We start from the raw sequence: 17,875 nt of genomic DNA, 5'->3' as shown, positions 1-17,875 counted from the left end.
AAATATTTCACATTACAGCTTAGTCCTGATCCATCAATTTTCGCATTCTGAAAGTAAGGACGAAAAAACAAAACGAAAGTAAGTAAAAGAAATAAAAAGGAAAAAGATGTAAAAAGTTTAAATAAGATTTACATTTTAGTTGTAATTCCCACGGAATTTCTGATTTTAACGAAAACGGATGAAGATTCGACATAAAATAACCAGGGTATATTACTTCCGGTGCATGAACTGCCATTTCCATCATAACTATTACCTAAAATAAAGAGAAAGAACGAAAGTGAGAAAGTAGACAAAAAATTAAAATAAATGAATAAATAAAAAACGAAAAACAAAAGAGAAAAAAAGAATCAAGAAAAGTATGTTTTAAACTCACCTTGACCATAACCGCCACTTCAATTAGGACCGCCTAAAATATGCCGTTCGTCTCGTTAGCTCAAGAAATTTCTATTCGTTTTCCTTCTTCACCCAATCAATTTTTTTTAATATTCTTTTTGATTCATTAGTTCGCAGAAAGTGAATATGTCTTAAACTCAGAACCACCATTAATCATAGCCTAAAATAAAAAAAAACAAAATAAGAAAGAGGAAGATGAAAAGAAAAATGAAAAGTAAGTAAATTAAATGAAAAAAATTCAAGATAAAAGGTATTGAGCTCACCCGATCATGAACCACCATTTCCATCATAACTATAACCTAAAATAAAGAGAAAGAACGAAAGTGAGAAAGTAGACAAAAAATTAAAATAAATGAATAAATATAATGAACTCACCTTGATCGTAACCGCCATTTCAATCAGGACCGACCCAAAATATGCTGTCCGTCTCGTTAGTTCAAGAATTTTTATCCGTTTTTCCTTCTTCACTCAATCAATTTTTTTTTATATTCTTTTTGATTCATTAATTCCCAGAAAGTGAATATGTCTTAAATTAACTTTGATTGTGAACCACCATTCCGAACTAAATTGTAGCCTAAAATAAAAAAAAAATCCAAAAGTAAGTAGACGAATTAAAAATTAAAGAAAAAAAAATAAAAAATAAAAGGTATTGAACTCACCCGATCATGAACCACTGTCTCGACCCAGATTGTAGCCTAAAAAATAAAAAATAAGAACGAAAAATAAAAGGATATTTTTTCTTTTATTTCGTTTATTTAATTTTTTTTATTTATCCTTTGTCTTATTATAGATCACTCCGATCCATGAACTCCCATTTCGAACTGATACAGTAGCCTAATGAGAAAGAAGACGAAAAATTAATATAAAAAAAGCAAAAAGGTTTAACTCAACTAATGGAATGAATAAGAAAAAAAAATAAAATACGAATGAAACGAATTAGGAGACGAAATGAAAGAAAATACAAGAACTTACTTTTACTATCACTAGACTCTTCAAAACGAACCGTAGACTACAAAATTAATACAATTTAACTATTGTTAACCTATAAGTAAAAAAAGATAAATCGGTAGTTTAAATAAAATGCTTACTGTTATTCCTTTTCCTTAACAGAAAAACCAAACTGAGTATAATGACTAAAAAAATAAGAAAAGAAAATTAGTAATAAATATAGACCGAAAGTACTATTAAATTTAACAATTATATATTAAAAAGAGTTGTATATACAAGAATATAGTGATAATTAATAAAGATAAATGTATACACTCTTTTTGAAAAAGCTTCTTTTTATAGTGAAAATTCGATTTTTTGCATTTTACGCAAAAACTGTCCGAGCAACCAATATTACAAGCTTAGAAAATCTTTTTTTTTCTCGTAAAATTACATATATTTCAGTTGCTAAAACCGTATTTTCTTTCTTATTTTTAAAAGGATCTCAAAAAAACGCGTTTTTTTAAGACGAATTTCTTGTAAATGCAAAAAAAAAAAATTGCGAAAAAAGGAAATTTATTTTGTAAAATTAGTAGATCACATGATGATCTACCAAATTACTTAATCAGTATGGGCGTAGTATATTAAAATTGACGTTAAATCATAAAATGAAGTAACTCAATTACGGTTACACAAATTTTCGTTAATATAGAAATGATTTACATATTACATGCGCAGCGATTGATATTGGATGCAATTGACTTTTTCCTAATGTATCTGTAGTTGTTGCATCAGAATATAAAATAATTGATAATAATTTGGAACCAGTAGGTAAGGATTCTTGCGTAGTTTTCCACCATTTTCCAGTGTTTTGTTCACTGTAAATACTTTCTCTATTATACTATAAAATAATATAAATAAATTAAAATAAATATTATTTAAATTATTGAATTAACTAATATTTACTATTTACCTCATAGTTTTCGTAAGATAGCGCAAAATTTTGTGTTATGTCAGGAACAGTTAAGATATTTTTGATGCACTGTATTAAGTTTTGATAATAAAGAAAATAATCTTTATCCTTATGTTTTGTTATAAGAACTTTACTAAATTCTAAATTAGAAAACTGCATATTATTCATAAATGCTCGTCCCTGTTCAATATTTTTTGGTAATGGTGATTCTGTAAGATTTGAATGTTTATTAAAAAAACGTATTATTTCATTACCACCTTTATTGTTTATTTTATATTTCGTTACTAATAACATTAGATCTTTATAAGCATCATTAGGAAATTCTGTGCAAGTTTTGGTATTAAGATTTTTGGGTTCTTCAAAAATTTCAGGCTCTTCAGATGAATCTAATATATTTTCAAAGTTACTATCTTCAAGGCTCATCTCTGATATTGCACTTCCAATACTGTCAAATGACATATTTTGTACATTATTATCATCATCCACCTAAAATTATAAACCAAAATGAGTTAGTATAATTTGAGCTTTTTCTTTAAAAAGAATAATCTGGAATAACATAATTATTGAGCTTTTTCTTTAAAAAGAATAATCTGGAATAACATAATTACCTCAACTTTATCATTTTCATATTCACTACTTAGATTACTTCTGTATCCATTTCACTGCTATATTTTTCACTATCATTATTATCATCATCATCTTCTACTTCTACTTCTACATTTTTTAAGCATTTTTGGGCGTGTTGAGTATATGCAAAGCGTTGACTGAATATTCGCATACAAAGGGGGCATTTGAAACTCATGTTACTAAATTAACGCGTCAAATTTAATGAAAAGTATCAATTCACTATTTAATTTATATGAGATTATGTGTGCTAATAAAATTATATTGCAAATTCATTGTAAAAATTTAATGAATTAATTGAATGGATTACAATTGATTGAGTTATTTGAATAGACACGACTACGCAAATTTACGCATTAATGAATGGAACTGGCTGTAAGAATCTGGTGGCTAATATCGCGGAATCATTCGCAATTTTACGCATTATAGCAAAATTTAAAATATGCGAAACACTCAGCAATTTTGCTGTCGGGAACTTGCCGAGTTCGTGGATTGGCAAATCTAAAAATAAATGTAACAAGTCTATGATGTACCATATAAATATTGTTTATTATTTTATTTACTATTTCAATTTGCCGGCAACCTGCCAAGTGAATCGACAGCAAAAGTGCTGAGTGTTTCGCATATTTTGAATTTGCTGTAACGGGCTGTAAGAATTCGGATGGCTTATTCAATCGGCTAATCATCTGATAATCAGCCGCAAATTTATTGGCTTAACACGGCAAATCGCTTTTACAATAATGGACGGATGATCGGCCACAAATTTATGCGATAATCAGGTTATAAGCGGCCAAGATCACTATCAATCTGATCAGCCAAATGAGTTCACTGGCTGCAACTTTTTTTTCCATGCATAAAAGCCCCAACATGTGTAACATGTTATTTTTTTATAAATTAGATTTGATTAATATTTCGATTGTACTATGTGCTTTTACGAGAGTTTTTTTTAAAGTTCTCTTATGAAAGTGTTACAATATTTTTTCGTAATATCACGATGCAAAATTTTTGCATTAGTACATTCATTTTTCGTAATATTTCGCATTAGTTCATCCATTTTTCGCAATATTTCGCAAGTTTTTTTTCTTTTTAGTTAGAATGGCGGAAATTACCTTACGACAGCTTGCCTCCTTTTTCTGAATTTCTGATTCATGTATTTCCCCCTTTTTCCTCATCCTTTTCGAATTTTCTAGTTCACCTTTTTCTCATATATTTCCTCTTTTTTCTCATATATTTCCTCCTTTTTCTCATATTTTCGTTTCAAATTTATTATCATAATTCTAAAGCTACAAAGCACGGCGAAACGAAGAATTGACGATAACGAAAGATTTTCAAAACGTAGTACTGAGGGTAGCGAAGCTGAAGAAGCGAGTGAGAATATCCGATGATAGCGTTGATGGTATATATGACATGATATGTATCATATTCTTTATAAAAAAAATTATATAATATATAGTTAAATTATATTTTATTGTTAAAGTTAATAAAAAAACAATAGAAAAACTATTAAGAACCAATTCGCAGATAATTTCTAAGCTTGAAGTTCTTATCACCGGACAAAAAAATCTCGAAACCCGTCTCTCGAGCATAGAAAAAAAGCTCAACGATAATAACAAAAATAATAATAATACAATAGATCCGGAGTATGTAAAGGTAATAAAGATGAATATTATTTAATGTAAACCTGAAATGCTAACCTCGTTTGATTAGGAGCTCGTTAAGAAGGTGTCGAAAATTTTATTTGAAAATTTTGTTTATCCTTCGCAAGACGAGTACAAATTCGCTACCAAAAAATATTTAAAAGATGAAAATCTGGAATTTATGCGCCAGTTCAAAAAAAATCAATGGATTATTTTTTTCGAAAAAAAAATTGCCCCGACTGTAAGTTAAAGCAATTATGAATTTTATTAAATTTCATACTAACATTTTTTTTTAATAGTTAGTACAACAACATAGAAGCATACGAGGACGTTCACGTCTAGAGTTAAAGACGTTATGTATTCTGTTTTCGAAGCGACTGGGCATAAATTACCGTCTATTAACACTCAGGCTAGTCCGTCAAAGATTCAGAAATGGAAGAGTAAGGCGGAGGTGAAAAGATGTTACAACAACCTATTTAAAAAGGTTAAAGATGGGCAACCTACGACATATATGTCGCTGATAATTGATAAGTTGCGAAAAGAAAATAAAAATCATTCAAAAACACAAATAGCGTATGCGATTAGCATATGTGAAACGTACTTAAATCCTAATAATCAAAACATTCAAATGAGCGAAAGTATAATGAAGTCGAAGATAATCAACAACTTAGTAAGTTTTTAATTTACAATTTGCAAAATGTGAATTATTTGAATTACAGTTTATTTATTTATTTATTGATTTTTAGCAAAAGTTGGAAAATAGGGATAAATTTACACATTCGGACGATGATTCTCATGATGGTAATGATGTAGATGATGGTGGTGATAGAGCAGCTGATGATAGAGCAGGTGCGGCTGATGATGGTGTGACTAACGATGGTAGGCCTAACGATGGTGCGGCTAACGATGATGCGGCCAACGATGGTGCGGCCAATGATGGTGCGGCCAATGATGGCATAGCTGATGATGATATACTTTCTATTGACTCTTATAACACGGAGGAGGAAGGTCGGTATGTAAATAGTTTATTAGAGAATTATGGGTTGCATAGGAAATAAATATTATTTTTTATATATATCACACGTAATAGCATTTTTTTTACCATAATTAATATAGTTTTAATAAATAAAATGGTTATTAATTCTTAACAACACGGGTGTGACATAAATAAATCGTGGCTGAAATTTGTGTTCAATTTGTGTTCAATTTGTGTTGATAATTCTGGTAAAAATTTGTTAATTTTGGCCAAATTTCGTTAAATTTGTTAAATTTGTGTTGAATTTGTGTTGATAATTTTTAATTTATCACGAGGGGATAATATTTAGTAATTGTGCATATACAATTTCTGTGATTTTTTAAAATGCGGATTTCCGTAATTTTACGATATCGTATTTTCTAGCCAATCAAATTAGGCTGATCCTTGCATGTGATTTAATCATTTAATCATTTAATCATGCACGCGTTTTTGTCTTATTTATTTTTGTTTCTTATTTCTTTATTCTTTTGTTCAATATTTTTAATTTTTTTGTCTCTTCTTTCTATTATTTCTTTAATTATATACAATATATTTACATATATTTCATAATTTATTGCTTTGCAGGTATAGAAATATTTGTTTATTAATACTAATTATTTTCATTTTTTTTTACCTCTTTGTTATTTTGTATCGTAATACTAACAATAATATCCATGTTTCCTTTATTCCTTTTTACTTGTACTTTAATACTAACGATACTAACAATACTAACAACATGTTTATTTTTTTCTTTCTCTTTATTTCTTTATTCTTTTGTTCAATTACTTTGCAGGTATAGAAATATTTATTTATTAATACTAATTATTTTAATATTAACGCGTTTTTTTTTACCTCTTTGTTACTTTATGTCGTAATACTAACAATACTATCTACGTTTCCTTTATTTCTTTTTACTTGTACTTTAATACTAACGATAATATCCATGTTTCTTTTACTCCTTTTACTGTTTCTTTAACTCTTTTTACTTTAATACTAACAATAATAACAATATTTCTTTTATCTTTATATCTAATACTAGCTGTTTCTCTTCTTTTTACTTCTAATAATATTGTTACTCTACTCTTTCTTTTTTTTACTTTTATGTATTCTGTATATATTAATAAATACTTGTAATTTTTTATGATTATATCTAATAAAACATACATTATATAAACTTATAGTACAGAAAATGAAGTATTATTTATCGAAATATTTTGAAATATTACGAAATATTAAGTTGTGTAAAATCACAGAATATTACGAATCGTCAAATTATGAAACATTACGCATCATAGAATTTTGAAATATTTTAAAAAGTTGCGAAGTATTACGCATTAAAATTACGGAATATTACGAATCGTAAAATTACGAAGCCTTGCATACAGTAATATTTCGAAATATTTTAAAAAGTTACAAAATATTACGCTTACGCAAACTTGCGGCGGGTCTGAAAACTTACGAAATATTATGTAAAATTACGAAATATTGCGAACCGCAAAATTACGGAATATTACAAATCGTAAAATTACGAAGCTTTGCATATCGTAATATTTCGAAATATTTTAAAAAGTTACAAAATATTACGCTTACGCAAACTTGCGGCGGGTCTGGAAGCTTACGAAATATTATGATGTGTAAACTTGCGCAACTTTTTGCACTATATAATTTCCTGATGAATAAATAATAATCTTCATCCTTCTATTCGTGTAAAAAAAGAAAATCTACTGGTAACAATGATAATACCAGGTCCCCGTTCGCCAAAGAATTTTAATTCTTTTTTATGCCCTCTTATAAAAGAATTACAAGAACTTGAAGGTATAGCTAATTTTAATATCTAATAAAAATGTATTTTTTCTATAATTGAAATTTTATTTTGTTAAATATTATAGAAGGAGTTCAATGTATAGATGGACGAATAAATGAACCTTTTATTTTACGCGCACATTTATTAACATGGACGGGGATGTTCCAGCGTTAAGCAAAAGCTTAAACCTCTCTGGATACAATTCGTATAAAGGTTGTCGTTTTTGTATAATAAAAGGGACTTGTCACTCATCAAATAAACACATATACTATCCATCATCTGCTTTTTGCAATATAAGAAATCATGATGACACGATCAATATGGGAAAATTAATTGAAAAAGAAACGAATAAAGATCGAAAAGATGAAATGATCAGAGAAACAGGTATGATTTTCTTGAGAAAAAAAGTAAAAGTATACTTACATCTCTGTATTAATTATTATTACTTTACTATACAGGAATTAAAGGGTCCAGTGAATTGTTAAAACAAATATTATTATTTCCATGGTCTTTCCCAACAAATATAATGCATTTATTCTTCGAGAATGTAGCACCGTCAATGTATGCACATTGGAGTGGAAAATTTTTTTATAACAATCTATTATTGTCTAGTGATTATGAGTTATCAAAATCACAGTGGAAAAGTATTGGCATACAAATGGAAAAAGTAAAAAAAAATATGCCTATTGAAATTGGTCGCCCTCCACGTAACATATTTAAATATCATAATGGTTACAAAGCGGTAGAATGGAGAAATTGGATAATTTTATTTTCATTACCATTACTAAAGGTGTATCTGGATAAAAGGTATTTTAATAAAAAGTAAAAAGTTAAATTAATACATTTTTAAATTTTTTTAACTAATCAAAAAGTAAATTTTACTTTTCGTTACATAATAGGCATCTTCAAGGATGGGCAAACTTTGTGAAGGCTGTAAAGCTTTGTTTAGAACCTGAAATATCTGAAGAACAAATTGATGATGTACAAATTTTGCTTAAAAAATTTTCAGATTATTATGAAAGGTAATGATTTCTGTCTTATAATTTATAATTGTATAATAATTAAAATAATGATTAATTATTTTAGAGAGTATTATCAGAACAATGGCCAACGTTTAGCAGCATGTAAGATAAGTTTCCATTACCTCTTACATGTAGCAGATTCTATTAAATATTGTGGCCCTAGTTGGACCCATTGGCAGTTTCCTATGGAAAGGGTGTGTGGTATATTACAACCACTCATTAAATCAAAGATCAAGCCATATAGCAACCTTGCAAATATGCTTACTTTGTTACAGCAATTTTATATGTTACCATTTTTTTCTATCTCAAAAGCTATTTTCAAAGAAAAACCGCTAAAACAATGGAGTAAGGAACGGGTCTTTAGTACTGAAGGGTATGAAGAAGAATTTTATTCCCCTTCTACTCAATATTCTCTGCTAAGCCAAGAACACAAACATCTGATTAAATTTTACGAAGGATCAAGCAATATAAATCATAATGATTTAGAAATGGTAATATAAAGCTTTATTTTATTTAATTTTAAATTCATCATTACAATAACAAAATAATTTCGTTTTTTAGGAGGTTAATAATTATGGTGTAAGATATGGAAGATTAAGAACTTCAGATGGACAATATATTAATAGCTGTTGTATAAAAAGAAATAATAAAATTGCAAGAAATAATTATTGTGCTCAGGTAAAATTTATAATCTTTGATTACTATCATTGCTATTTTTTTGATATAATTTTAATATTGATTTTATATTTTATTTATAAATATTTTTAGATAAGACGCACAATAGATAAACTTGCCCACAGATCCAATGCGCCTCCTCAACTCGTTATTGTAGATATATATGGAATCGTAAATTATTATCTTGTCCATGAATTCAACCATCAGGTTTACATGTTAGCCTATGTACAATTAACATCAAAAATTGTAGAAGATGAATATGGATGTAAACATTTTACTCAATTCAGATCAAAAGAATTTATCGATGTAAGATATTTAGATCATTGTATAGGTTTTGCTAAAATAGATAATAGATATTATATAATTGATAAAGAAAATGCATTTGATGACTCTAATTGGGAAAATATTGGGCATTGATTTCTTGCAGCAGTTCGCACTTATAATAAAACTTTTTATGTTCTAGTAAAAAACCCGATAATTAAGAATATTTGTTGTATATTGATTAATTTCTAAAAATAGCTAAACACGAATAAGATTATTCCATTAACTTTATTTGTATCTAAAAATAGTTAAACACAGATAAGCGATGATGAAATAGATGAAATAGCTATTATAAGCAAAACATTTCACTGTTTTTTTATTTTACTTTTCTCTTTTCTGATAAAATATTGGTAATAAGTCTATGTTATTCTGGTAATAACACTAGTCAAAAACCAGGCAAACATGGCATAGTAGCCTTTATCTTTATTAAATTTATTCGAACTTTACAATTTTACAAAAAATAAAAAGAAAAATAAAAAATAAAACTAACTAAAAACAAAGCTATATAGTCTCCTAAGAAAAAATAAAGTAACAATTAATCTAAAAAAGAAAAACCGCATTACACTAAATTTCCCCAGATCTTCCCCCTTGATATATTCCAACCAAAGTAGAAGCAACTATGCTAACAAAATAACGAATAGTGCGCCCACTATAAAAATCGACACTCCATCCTACAAAAGCTGTTATTAAGTAGCACCGTTAGACGACCCATAAAACCCGAAAAGTGATTAAACCAAGGCAAACCATATTTCATCGAGTTTTTCAACCAATCGGTTCCAGAGTCACGTGAATCGTGTAAAGTCGGAGGAGGTAAAGATGAGTAAGGTATGTACGTTGACAATGGCAAGTTAGATAGCTTTGGAGTAGTTTTCAACTTATAGGTAATATTCATCGCATTTTCCCATCTACATTTTTCGTAAGAACGCGGATTCCAAATTCGTCCTCTGAATTTTTGGACAAAATTATTATGAATAGCAGCAATAACCTTTATCGCAGAAATTCTCAGAATGGATAAATCGACAAATAAGTCAATAAAAAGTTTGGGTAAACAACCACGGACCAGGGCGTAAGAGGACCAATTTGTAGAAGAAAAGGACCAGCATGAAAGAGAAGTGAGTTTAGCAATAAATGGAGTGGGATCGATGTCAGCTAATTTACCGGCATCCAGAATTTTGGAAATCAAATGGTTTTGATAAGATTGAAGAATTTGTTGCATAGGTAGACGACGACTTTTGCACATAAAAAGGTGCATTAGGTTTTCCATGTGGTCGATACAAGAACGACAAGTTAATTCGTCCATGTATAAGTCAGGGCGAGTCCGTTTAAGCTTTTCCAATGTAGGTAAATCGTCCAAGAAAAGTTTGAATTTAAAGGTTAAGTGTCTTGAAGCGTGCTCAAGAGAAAAGGATGCGTCATGAAAAGGCTTGAAATTCAAAGCGAACCAAGTAAGATCCCAGTCAACAACATAATCTATATTAGATGATAATAAAGAAATAAAGTGGAATCGTGTTAAGTCTAACAAATCACGCATTAACTGCGTTTGATAATATTGTTTGAGAAGGTGTCACGGATTAGATTCACAGACAATATTATTGTCATAAGTTAGGACAAAATCATGAGCAGAGGCCAAGTCCATTCCAGAAATCAAAATACTGGATGACGCAGTATGAGCAGTATTGGCCAAGGAGTCAGCAAAATCGTTTAAATAATTGCCAGAATGACCTTTAACTTTGACGGGAAAGACAGTCAAATTTTTGGAGAGGATGGTTCGTTCGATAATAGCCCAAAGCTCAAAATTTGTAGTTTTATAGTACAGACGACTATTTGAGTAGACATAGGAAGAGCAACTTCGAAGGCCATCAATGGCAGTTTGCGAGTCAGTATAAATAGTAACTTCTGAGTCGCGAGGGGAGATAGTTAAAACTGCGTAAATAGCAGCAGCTTCAGCTCGAGAAGAAGAAAGATTATCTCGAATAAGGCCGTGAGCATAAGTGGCGATTGAGTTAGGAAAGCCTGCATCTGGAACGATTTGCATCCAGGACCAGCCCATAGAAACATCAGGAGTGCCTAAATGAATAAGAGACCCATCAGTGAAAAAGATATAACGCGAATCCGAGGAAATGACCAACGGGATTTTGCGAAAACAGCAGTAGCCGAGGATTCAATAGTAACAGGAGTAACAGGAGCTACAACGGTTTCAGCAGAAGGAGAATCAAAATCAAAATCCAATCTACTATAATAAAGGCGAACACCATCTTCTATATCAGCCCAAGTAAAGGGGGAGGTTACTTCTGAAGTATTACTTCTAATCCGCTCATTGGTAGTGGGCAAAATAAGCGAATGTCGTAAAGAGACCGTAGTTGTACGTAGGGTTAAATCAGCATTCCGTTTTTTGGAAGGAGGTAGGGGAATATGGGCAGCGCAGCCAGGGCAAGGAGAAAGTCGAATAAGATCTCCAGGCGAAGATTCACAATCAGGAGAGACCCAATGGACAATGGAACAAGTACCACGACTTGTTTGGACCAAAAGTTGTTTGCCGAAGATGGGAGAACCAAAATCGTCCAACGTGACAATCTAATTTTTTGTAGTGGGAGGAGAGGATAGACAAGGTTCCAATTCATAAAATGAAGAAGCATTCGTATGCAGAGTAATAAACTGATCCAGCAAGCGATTATTGGAGTCAGGAACAGTGGTAGCTTGTTGGATATCTTTATACCAATAAGGGATACGGCCAGGGCCACGTCGTCCAACCAAATTGTCATAGTAAGCCTTCCAGGAAATTAAATGAGTTCCTTGGGGAGTAACAAGCTGAGATAAATAAAACAGTTGTCGTTTTCGCAGAATGGAGAAATAAGCTTTAAAAGCTTTAGGTGTCATGCATTCAAATAAGGGAACGTATCCATCTAACAGAGATAAGTTCGGAAGCTTCGAAAGTTGAGTATGAAGCAAACGAAAAGGAGTAGAAGTTAAGAGAGCAATAGTGCATGCGATATAATCTTTCTTAAAAGAAAATAAAGAAGACCATATAGACCAGTCCTTAATTAATAAAGGAGAAATAGGAATCAAAAAATTATATTGAATTAAACACAATCTGTAAATAAAAAGAGATTGAATAAAAGAAGAAGAAGAATTAGCCATTAAAAATAAATTAGTAATATGACATTGTCGTTGATGAGCAAACAAATTAATCAAGCCCAAGGCTTGAGACAAAAATAAAATAGGATTGGGTAAAGAACGAGAAAAATTTGCTTTATGCTTTACAACAGATCGTATACTTCTCGTTATTAGGTGGCAGTCGGATTCAGACAAGTGAGTAACTTGCATTCGGTATTCAAGTTTTGGTATAAGAACAGCATTATGTAAATACACGACTTGTTTGGGAGAGAGCTTTGCGGGTCGGATGGTCGCAGCAAAGGAGCAGCATTCGCGTTTGAGTTGCTTCTTGACAAAATCATGGGAGCTCTTAATGTTAAACCAAACACCTAAAAAACGAAAAGAAGTTGTCATGGAAATTGGGGTAATAGTAATGGAAGGAACACTATTTAAAGGGGATAAATCCAAATTAAAAGTGATAGAGGGTAAAGTGGAAATTGAAGTCAGAGGCAACGAATTAGTGATTAACACATATTTGTTATAATTGGCAGAAGTGTTATTGATTTGGTAAAATTCTTCAGTAATGGATAACATAAATTCCATGCCAGCTTTTGACGAGGAAATAAGAGTAGAGTCATCCATAAAAACTAAATTATTAATCTTCAAATCAGGAAAAGAAGTTGGAGAATCAATTAAAGACGGTGAGGAAAGAACGTAAGGGTCCTTCATTTCATTCTTCAAAACAGTAAGTAAGGGATCTATATAAATAACCCATAAAAGAGGAGAGATAACTTCGCCTTGGTCAATACCAATGCGAACCCTATAAGCAGGCGTAGATCCATGAGCAGTGAAAACGCGATTAGTGCGTTTCGTGAAAAGAGAAAGGATAAATTTAACAGCGGAGGCTGGAAGACGTATACGTTCAAGAGCAAAACGTAACATTGACAGATCGACCGAGTCGAAAGCTTTAGAGATATCTTGGGAAAGAATCCAAAGTGGGTTATTGTAGGTAATAGCATCATGGATAATAGATTCTAGAGTAATGATAGGGTCGCGGCAAGAACCACCAGGAAGACCAGCGAAGTTACCACCTTTTAGAACATCATGTGAAGCCATAATAGTAGACAGGCGATTATAAAAAAGTTTGACAAGAGATTTCCTAATCACTTCAAGTAATGTAATAGGACGAGTATTTTTTAATTGACATTTCCATTCGTGAGGTTTAGGGATGGGAAAAACCATTGCTTGTCGCCATAAGTCGGAGATATCGGCTTTGGAAAGGCATGCTTGAATTAAAATAAGGAGCAGAGCTGAGATACGGGTTCCAAGATGTTTAAGCATTTCATAGGTAATCATGGAATGACCAGAGGCCTTACCGTTAGGAGTGGAAGAGACGGTGGATAACCATTCGTCAAGGGTAGAGGGATTCATTAAAGAATCATAGATGGAGGAGGATACATCATCCATAGGTTGGTAGGCAGAAGACCATCTATCAGGTAATGTATCGATGGATACAAGAGGAGTGGACTTTATAGGTACGAAGTTTTGGAAATGGTTAACAACAGCATCATCTACATCCTTGGAATCAGTTAATAACTGAGATTGAGTAGAATGGTCGAGAAAAACACGGTCCAAAGTGATATGGCGACGAGTGCGAGAAAGCGCTGAATCGATAAAAGAGGAAAGGTCAGTCTCAAAATTATTATTTCTATCGTCTAAATGAGCACGAATAGAGGAGTCTTGAAATTCTTTTTCTTGAAGTAAGTGAAGTCCCCTTAAGGATTTTGAAATATTAGATAAATCATCAAGAAGTGACTTGAAGTTATCTTGTCGACATGATGAAAGAAAGGAGGGCAAAGTAGGAATGAAAGTAAATACTTTCTTGTATAATTGAAGGATATTTTGGAGTCTATACAAATGTATAGACCACTTATGTTCATGAGCTACAGAATAAGTTGAAGGATATTTGCGCAATAGACGTATTGAATGCATTAAGCGATTTAAAAACCAATAATGTTGAGTTAAAATTTCCAGATCTTTAGAGACCTTAGGAGTATAATTGTTGCCAACAGTAGAAGAGGGTAAAGTAACTTTGGCAGCTTTAAGGATTCGTGATTGAAGATATTCACACATTTGATTGATATGCCAGGAGGAAAAGGTAGAAGGTGAGACGTCACATAAAGCATCAGTTTTGTCAGCGAATTCCGTCCATTGAATATCAGTAACAGAATCAAATTTGAAAACGTGACGGGTTTGGCGCTTAAGTTGTCAAGCGCGAGCCAATTTGATAGAGACATAAAGTAAAGACATATCATAGTATGTGATGACAGGGTTATGATCAGATGTGCAAATACTAGTCAAAAACCAGGCAAACGTGGCATAGTAGCCTTTATCTTTATTGAATTTATTCGAACTTTACAATTTACAAAAAATAAAAAGAAAAATATAAAAATAAAACTAACTAAAAACAAAGCTATATAGTCTCCTAAGAAAAAATAAAGTAAAAAATTAATCTAAAAAAGAAAAATCGCATTACACTAAATTTCCCCAGATCTTTTCCCTTGATATATTCCAACCAAAGTAGAAGCAACTATGCTAACAAAATAACAAATAGCGCGCCCACTATAAAAATCGACACTCCATCCTGCAAAAGCTGTTATTAAGTAGCACCGTTAGACGACCCATAAAACCCAAAAAGTAATTAAACCAAGGCAAACCATATTTCATTGAGTTCATCAACCAATCGGTTCCAGAGTCACGTGAATCGTGTAGGGTCGGAGGTGGTAAAGATGAGTAAGGTATGTACGTTGACAATGGCAGGTTAGATGGCTTCGGGGTAGTTTTCAACTTATAGGTAATGTTCATCGCATTTTCCCATCTACTTTTCTCATAAGAACGCGGATTCCAAATTCGTCTTCTGAATTTCTGAACAAAATTGTTATGAATAGCAGCGATAACTTTAATCGCAGAAGTTCTCGGAATGGATAAATCAACAAATAAGTCGATGAAGAGTTTGGGTAAGCAACCACGGACGAGGGCGAAGGAGGACCAATTTGTAGAAGAAAAGGACCAGCATGAAAGAGAAGTGAGTTTAGCTATAAATGGAGTAGGATCGATATCAGCCAAATTGCTTGCTTCCAGAATTTTGGAAATCAAATGATTTTGATAAGATTGGAGAATTTGTTGCATAGGTAGACGTCGTCATTTGCACATAAAAAGGTGCATCAGGTCTTCCATGCGGTCGATACAAAAATGGCAAGTTAATTCATCCATGTATAGGTCTGGTCAGGTCCGTTTAAGCTTTTCCAATGTAGCCAAGTCATCCAAGAAAAGTTTAAATTTAAAGGTTAGATGTCTTGAAAGCGTGTTCGGAGTAAAGGATGCATCAGTGAGAGGGCTTGAAATTTAAAGTGAAACAAGTAAGTTCCCAATCAACAATGTAATCTATATTAGCTGATAATAAAGAAATAAAGTGGAATCGTGTTAAGTCTAACAAATCACGCATTAACTGCGTTTGATAATATTGTTTGAGAAGGTGGCGCGGATTAGATTCCAGACAACATCGTTGTCATAAATTAAGACAAAATCATGGGCGACGCCAGGTCCAATCCGGAAATCAGAATACTGGATGATGCAGTATGAGCAGTATTAGCCAAGGAGTCAGCAAAATCGTTTAAATAATTGCCAGAGTGAGCTTTAACTTTAACAGGAAAAACGGTTAGGTTTTTGGAAAGGATGGTTCGCTCAATAATCGCCCAAAGCTCGAAAATTTGTAGTTTTGTAATACAGGCGACTGTTTGAGTAGACAGAAGAAGAACAACTTCGAAGACCATCAATGGCAGTTTGCGAGTCAGTATAAATCGTAACATCTGAGTCGCGAGGAGAGATAGTCAAGACTGCATAAATAGCAGCAGCTTCAGCTCGAGAAGAAGAAGGATTATCTCGTATAAGGCCGTGAGCATAAGTGGCGATGGAGTTAGGAAAGCCTGCATCAGTGACTATTTGCATCTAAGACCAGCCCATAGAAACATCGGGAGTGCCTAAATTAATAAGAGACCTATCAGTGAAAAAGGTATAGCGCGAATCTGAGGAAACGACCAACGGAGAATTTGCAAAGACAGCAGCAGCCAAGGATTCAATAGTGACAGGAGTGTTAAAGGCTATAGCGGTATCTGCAGAAGGAGAATCAAAATTAAAATCCAATCTACTATAATAAAGACGGACACCATCTTCTATATCAGCCCAGGTAAAAGGGGAAGTCACTTCAAGAGTAGTACGTCTAATTCGTTTATTGGTAGTAGGCAGAATAAGCGAATGTTGTAGAGAGACCGTAGGCGTACAGAGGGTTAAATCAGCATTCCGTTTTTTGGAAGGAGGCAAAGGAGTATGAGCAGCGCAACCAGGACAAGGAGAAAGTATAATGAGATCACCAGGTGAAGATTCACAATCAGGAGAAATCCAGTGAACGATAGAACAAGTACCACGACTTGCTTGGACCAAAAGCTGTTTGCCAAAAATGGGAGAACCATAATCGTCCAACGTGACAATCCAATTTTTTGTAGTAGGGGGAGAGGATAGGCAAGGAGCCAATGCATAAAATGAAGAGTCAATCGTAGGCGTAATATTAAAATGATCCAGCAAACGATTTTGGGAGTCAGGAACAGTGGTAGCTTGTTGGATATCTTTGTACCAATAAGGGATACGACCAGGACCACGTCGTCCAACCAAATTGTCATAATAAGCCTTCCAGGAAATTAAGTGAGTTCCTTGAGGAGTAACAAGTTGAGACAGATAAAACAATTGTCATTTTCGCAGAATGGGAAAATAGGCTTTAAAAGCTTTAGGTGTCATGCATTCAAATAAAGGAATGCATTTATCAGTCAAAGATAAGTTCAAGAGCTTCGAAAGTTGAGTATGAAGCAAACGAAAAGGAGTAGAAGTTAGAAGAGCAATAGTGCATGCGATATAATCTTTCTTAAAAGAAAAAAGAGAAGGCCATATAGACCAGTCCTTAATTAAAAGTGGAGAAATAGGAATCAAAAAATTATATTGAATTAAATTCAGTCTATAAATAAAAAGAGATTGAATAAAAACAAAAGAAGAATTAGCCATTAAAAATAAATTAGTAATATGACATTGTCGTTGATGAGCAAACAAATTAATCAAGCCCAAGGCTTAAGATAAAAATAGAATAGGATTGGGTAAAGAACGAGAAAAATTTGCTTTGTGCTTTACAACGGATCGTATACTTCTCGTTATTAGGTGACAGTCGGATTCGGACAAATGAGTAACTTGCATTCGGTATTCAAGTTTTGGGATAAGAACAGCATTATGCAAATACACGACTTGTGTAGGAGAGAGCTTTGCGGGTCGGATGGTCGCAGCAAAAGA

General features: G+C 32.3%; 3 protein-coding genes across 3 annotated transcripts; 2 read left to right on the top strand and 1 right to left on the bottom strand.

Moving 5' to 3' along the window:
- Nucleotides 1–19: 19 nt before the first annotated feature.
- Nucleotides 20–786, bottom strand: OCT59_012079 (uncharacterized protein; the record flags this gene model as incomplete). The annotated part of the gene is made up of 6 exons (XM_066134215.1): nt 20–47; nt 133–253; nt 374–390; nt 531–553; nt 657–692; nt 769–786. The coding sequence occupies 6 exons, from the start codon at nt 784–786 to the stop codon at nt 20–22; spliced, it is 243 nt and encodes an 80-aa protein (XP_065989502.1).
- A 4,123-nt stretch (nt 787–4,909) lies between these two features.
- On the top strand, nt 4,910–5,612 carry OCT59_012078 (uncharacterized protein; the record flags this gene model as incomplete). Its single annotated transcript, XM_066134214.1, has 2 exons — nt 4,910–5,224; nt 5,301–5,612. 2 exons carry the CDS (start codon nt 4,910–4,912, stop codon nt 5,610–5,612), a joined length of 627 nt encoding a protein of 208 aa, XP_065989501.1.
- A 1,910-nt stretch (nt 5,613–7,522) lies between these two features.
- Nucleotides 7,523–9,487, top strand: OCT59_012077 (uncharacterized protein; the record flags this gene model as incomplete). Its single annotated transcript, XM_066134212.1, has 7 exons — nt 7,523–7,757; nt 7,832–8,180; nt 8,273–8,395; nt 8,460–8,497; nt 8,708–8,886; nt 8,957–9,073; nt 9,164–9,487. 7 exons carry the CDS (start codon nt 7,523–7,525, stop codon nt 9,485–9,487), a joined length of 1,365 nt encoding a protein of 454 aa, XP_065989500.1.
- Nucleotides 9,488–17,875: the final 8,388 nt, after the last annotated feature.

The sequence above is a fragment of the Rhizophagus irregularis genome, chromosome 2 (assembly GCF_026210795.1).
Source record: "Rhizophagus irregularis chromosome 2, complete sequence".
In the NCBI taxonomy this organism is placed as follows: domain Eukaryota; kingdom Fungi; phylum Glomeromycota; class Glomeromycetes; order Glomerales; family Glomeraceae; genus Rhizophagus; species Rhizophagus irregularis.
The sequence above is the reverse complement of the archived record's forward strand: the minus strand, read 5'-3'. Positions and strand labels throughout refer to the sequence as shown.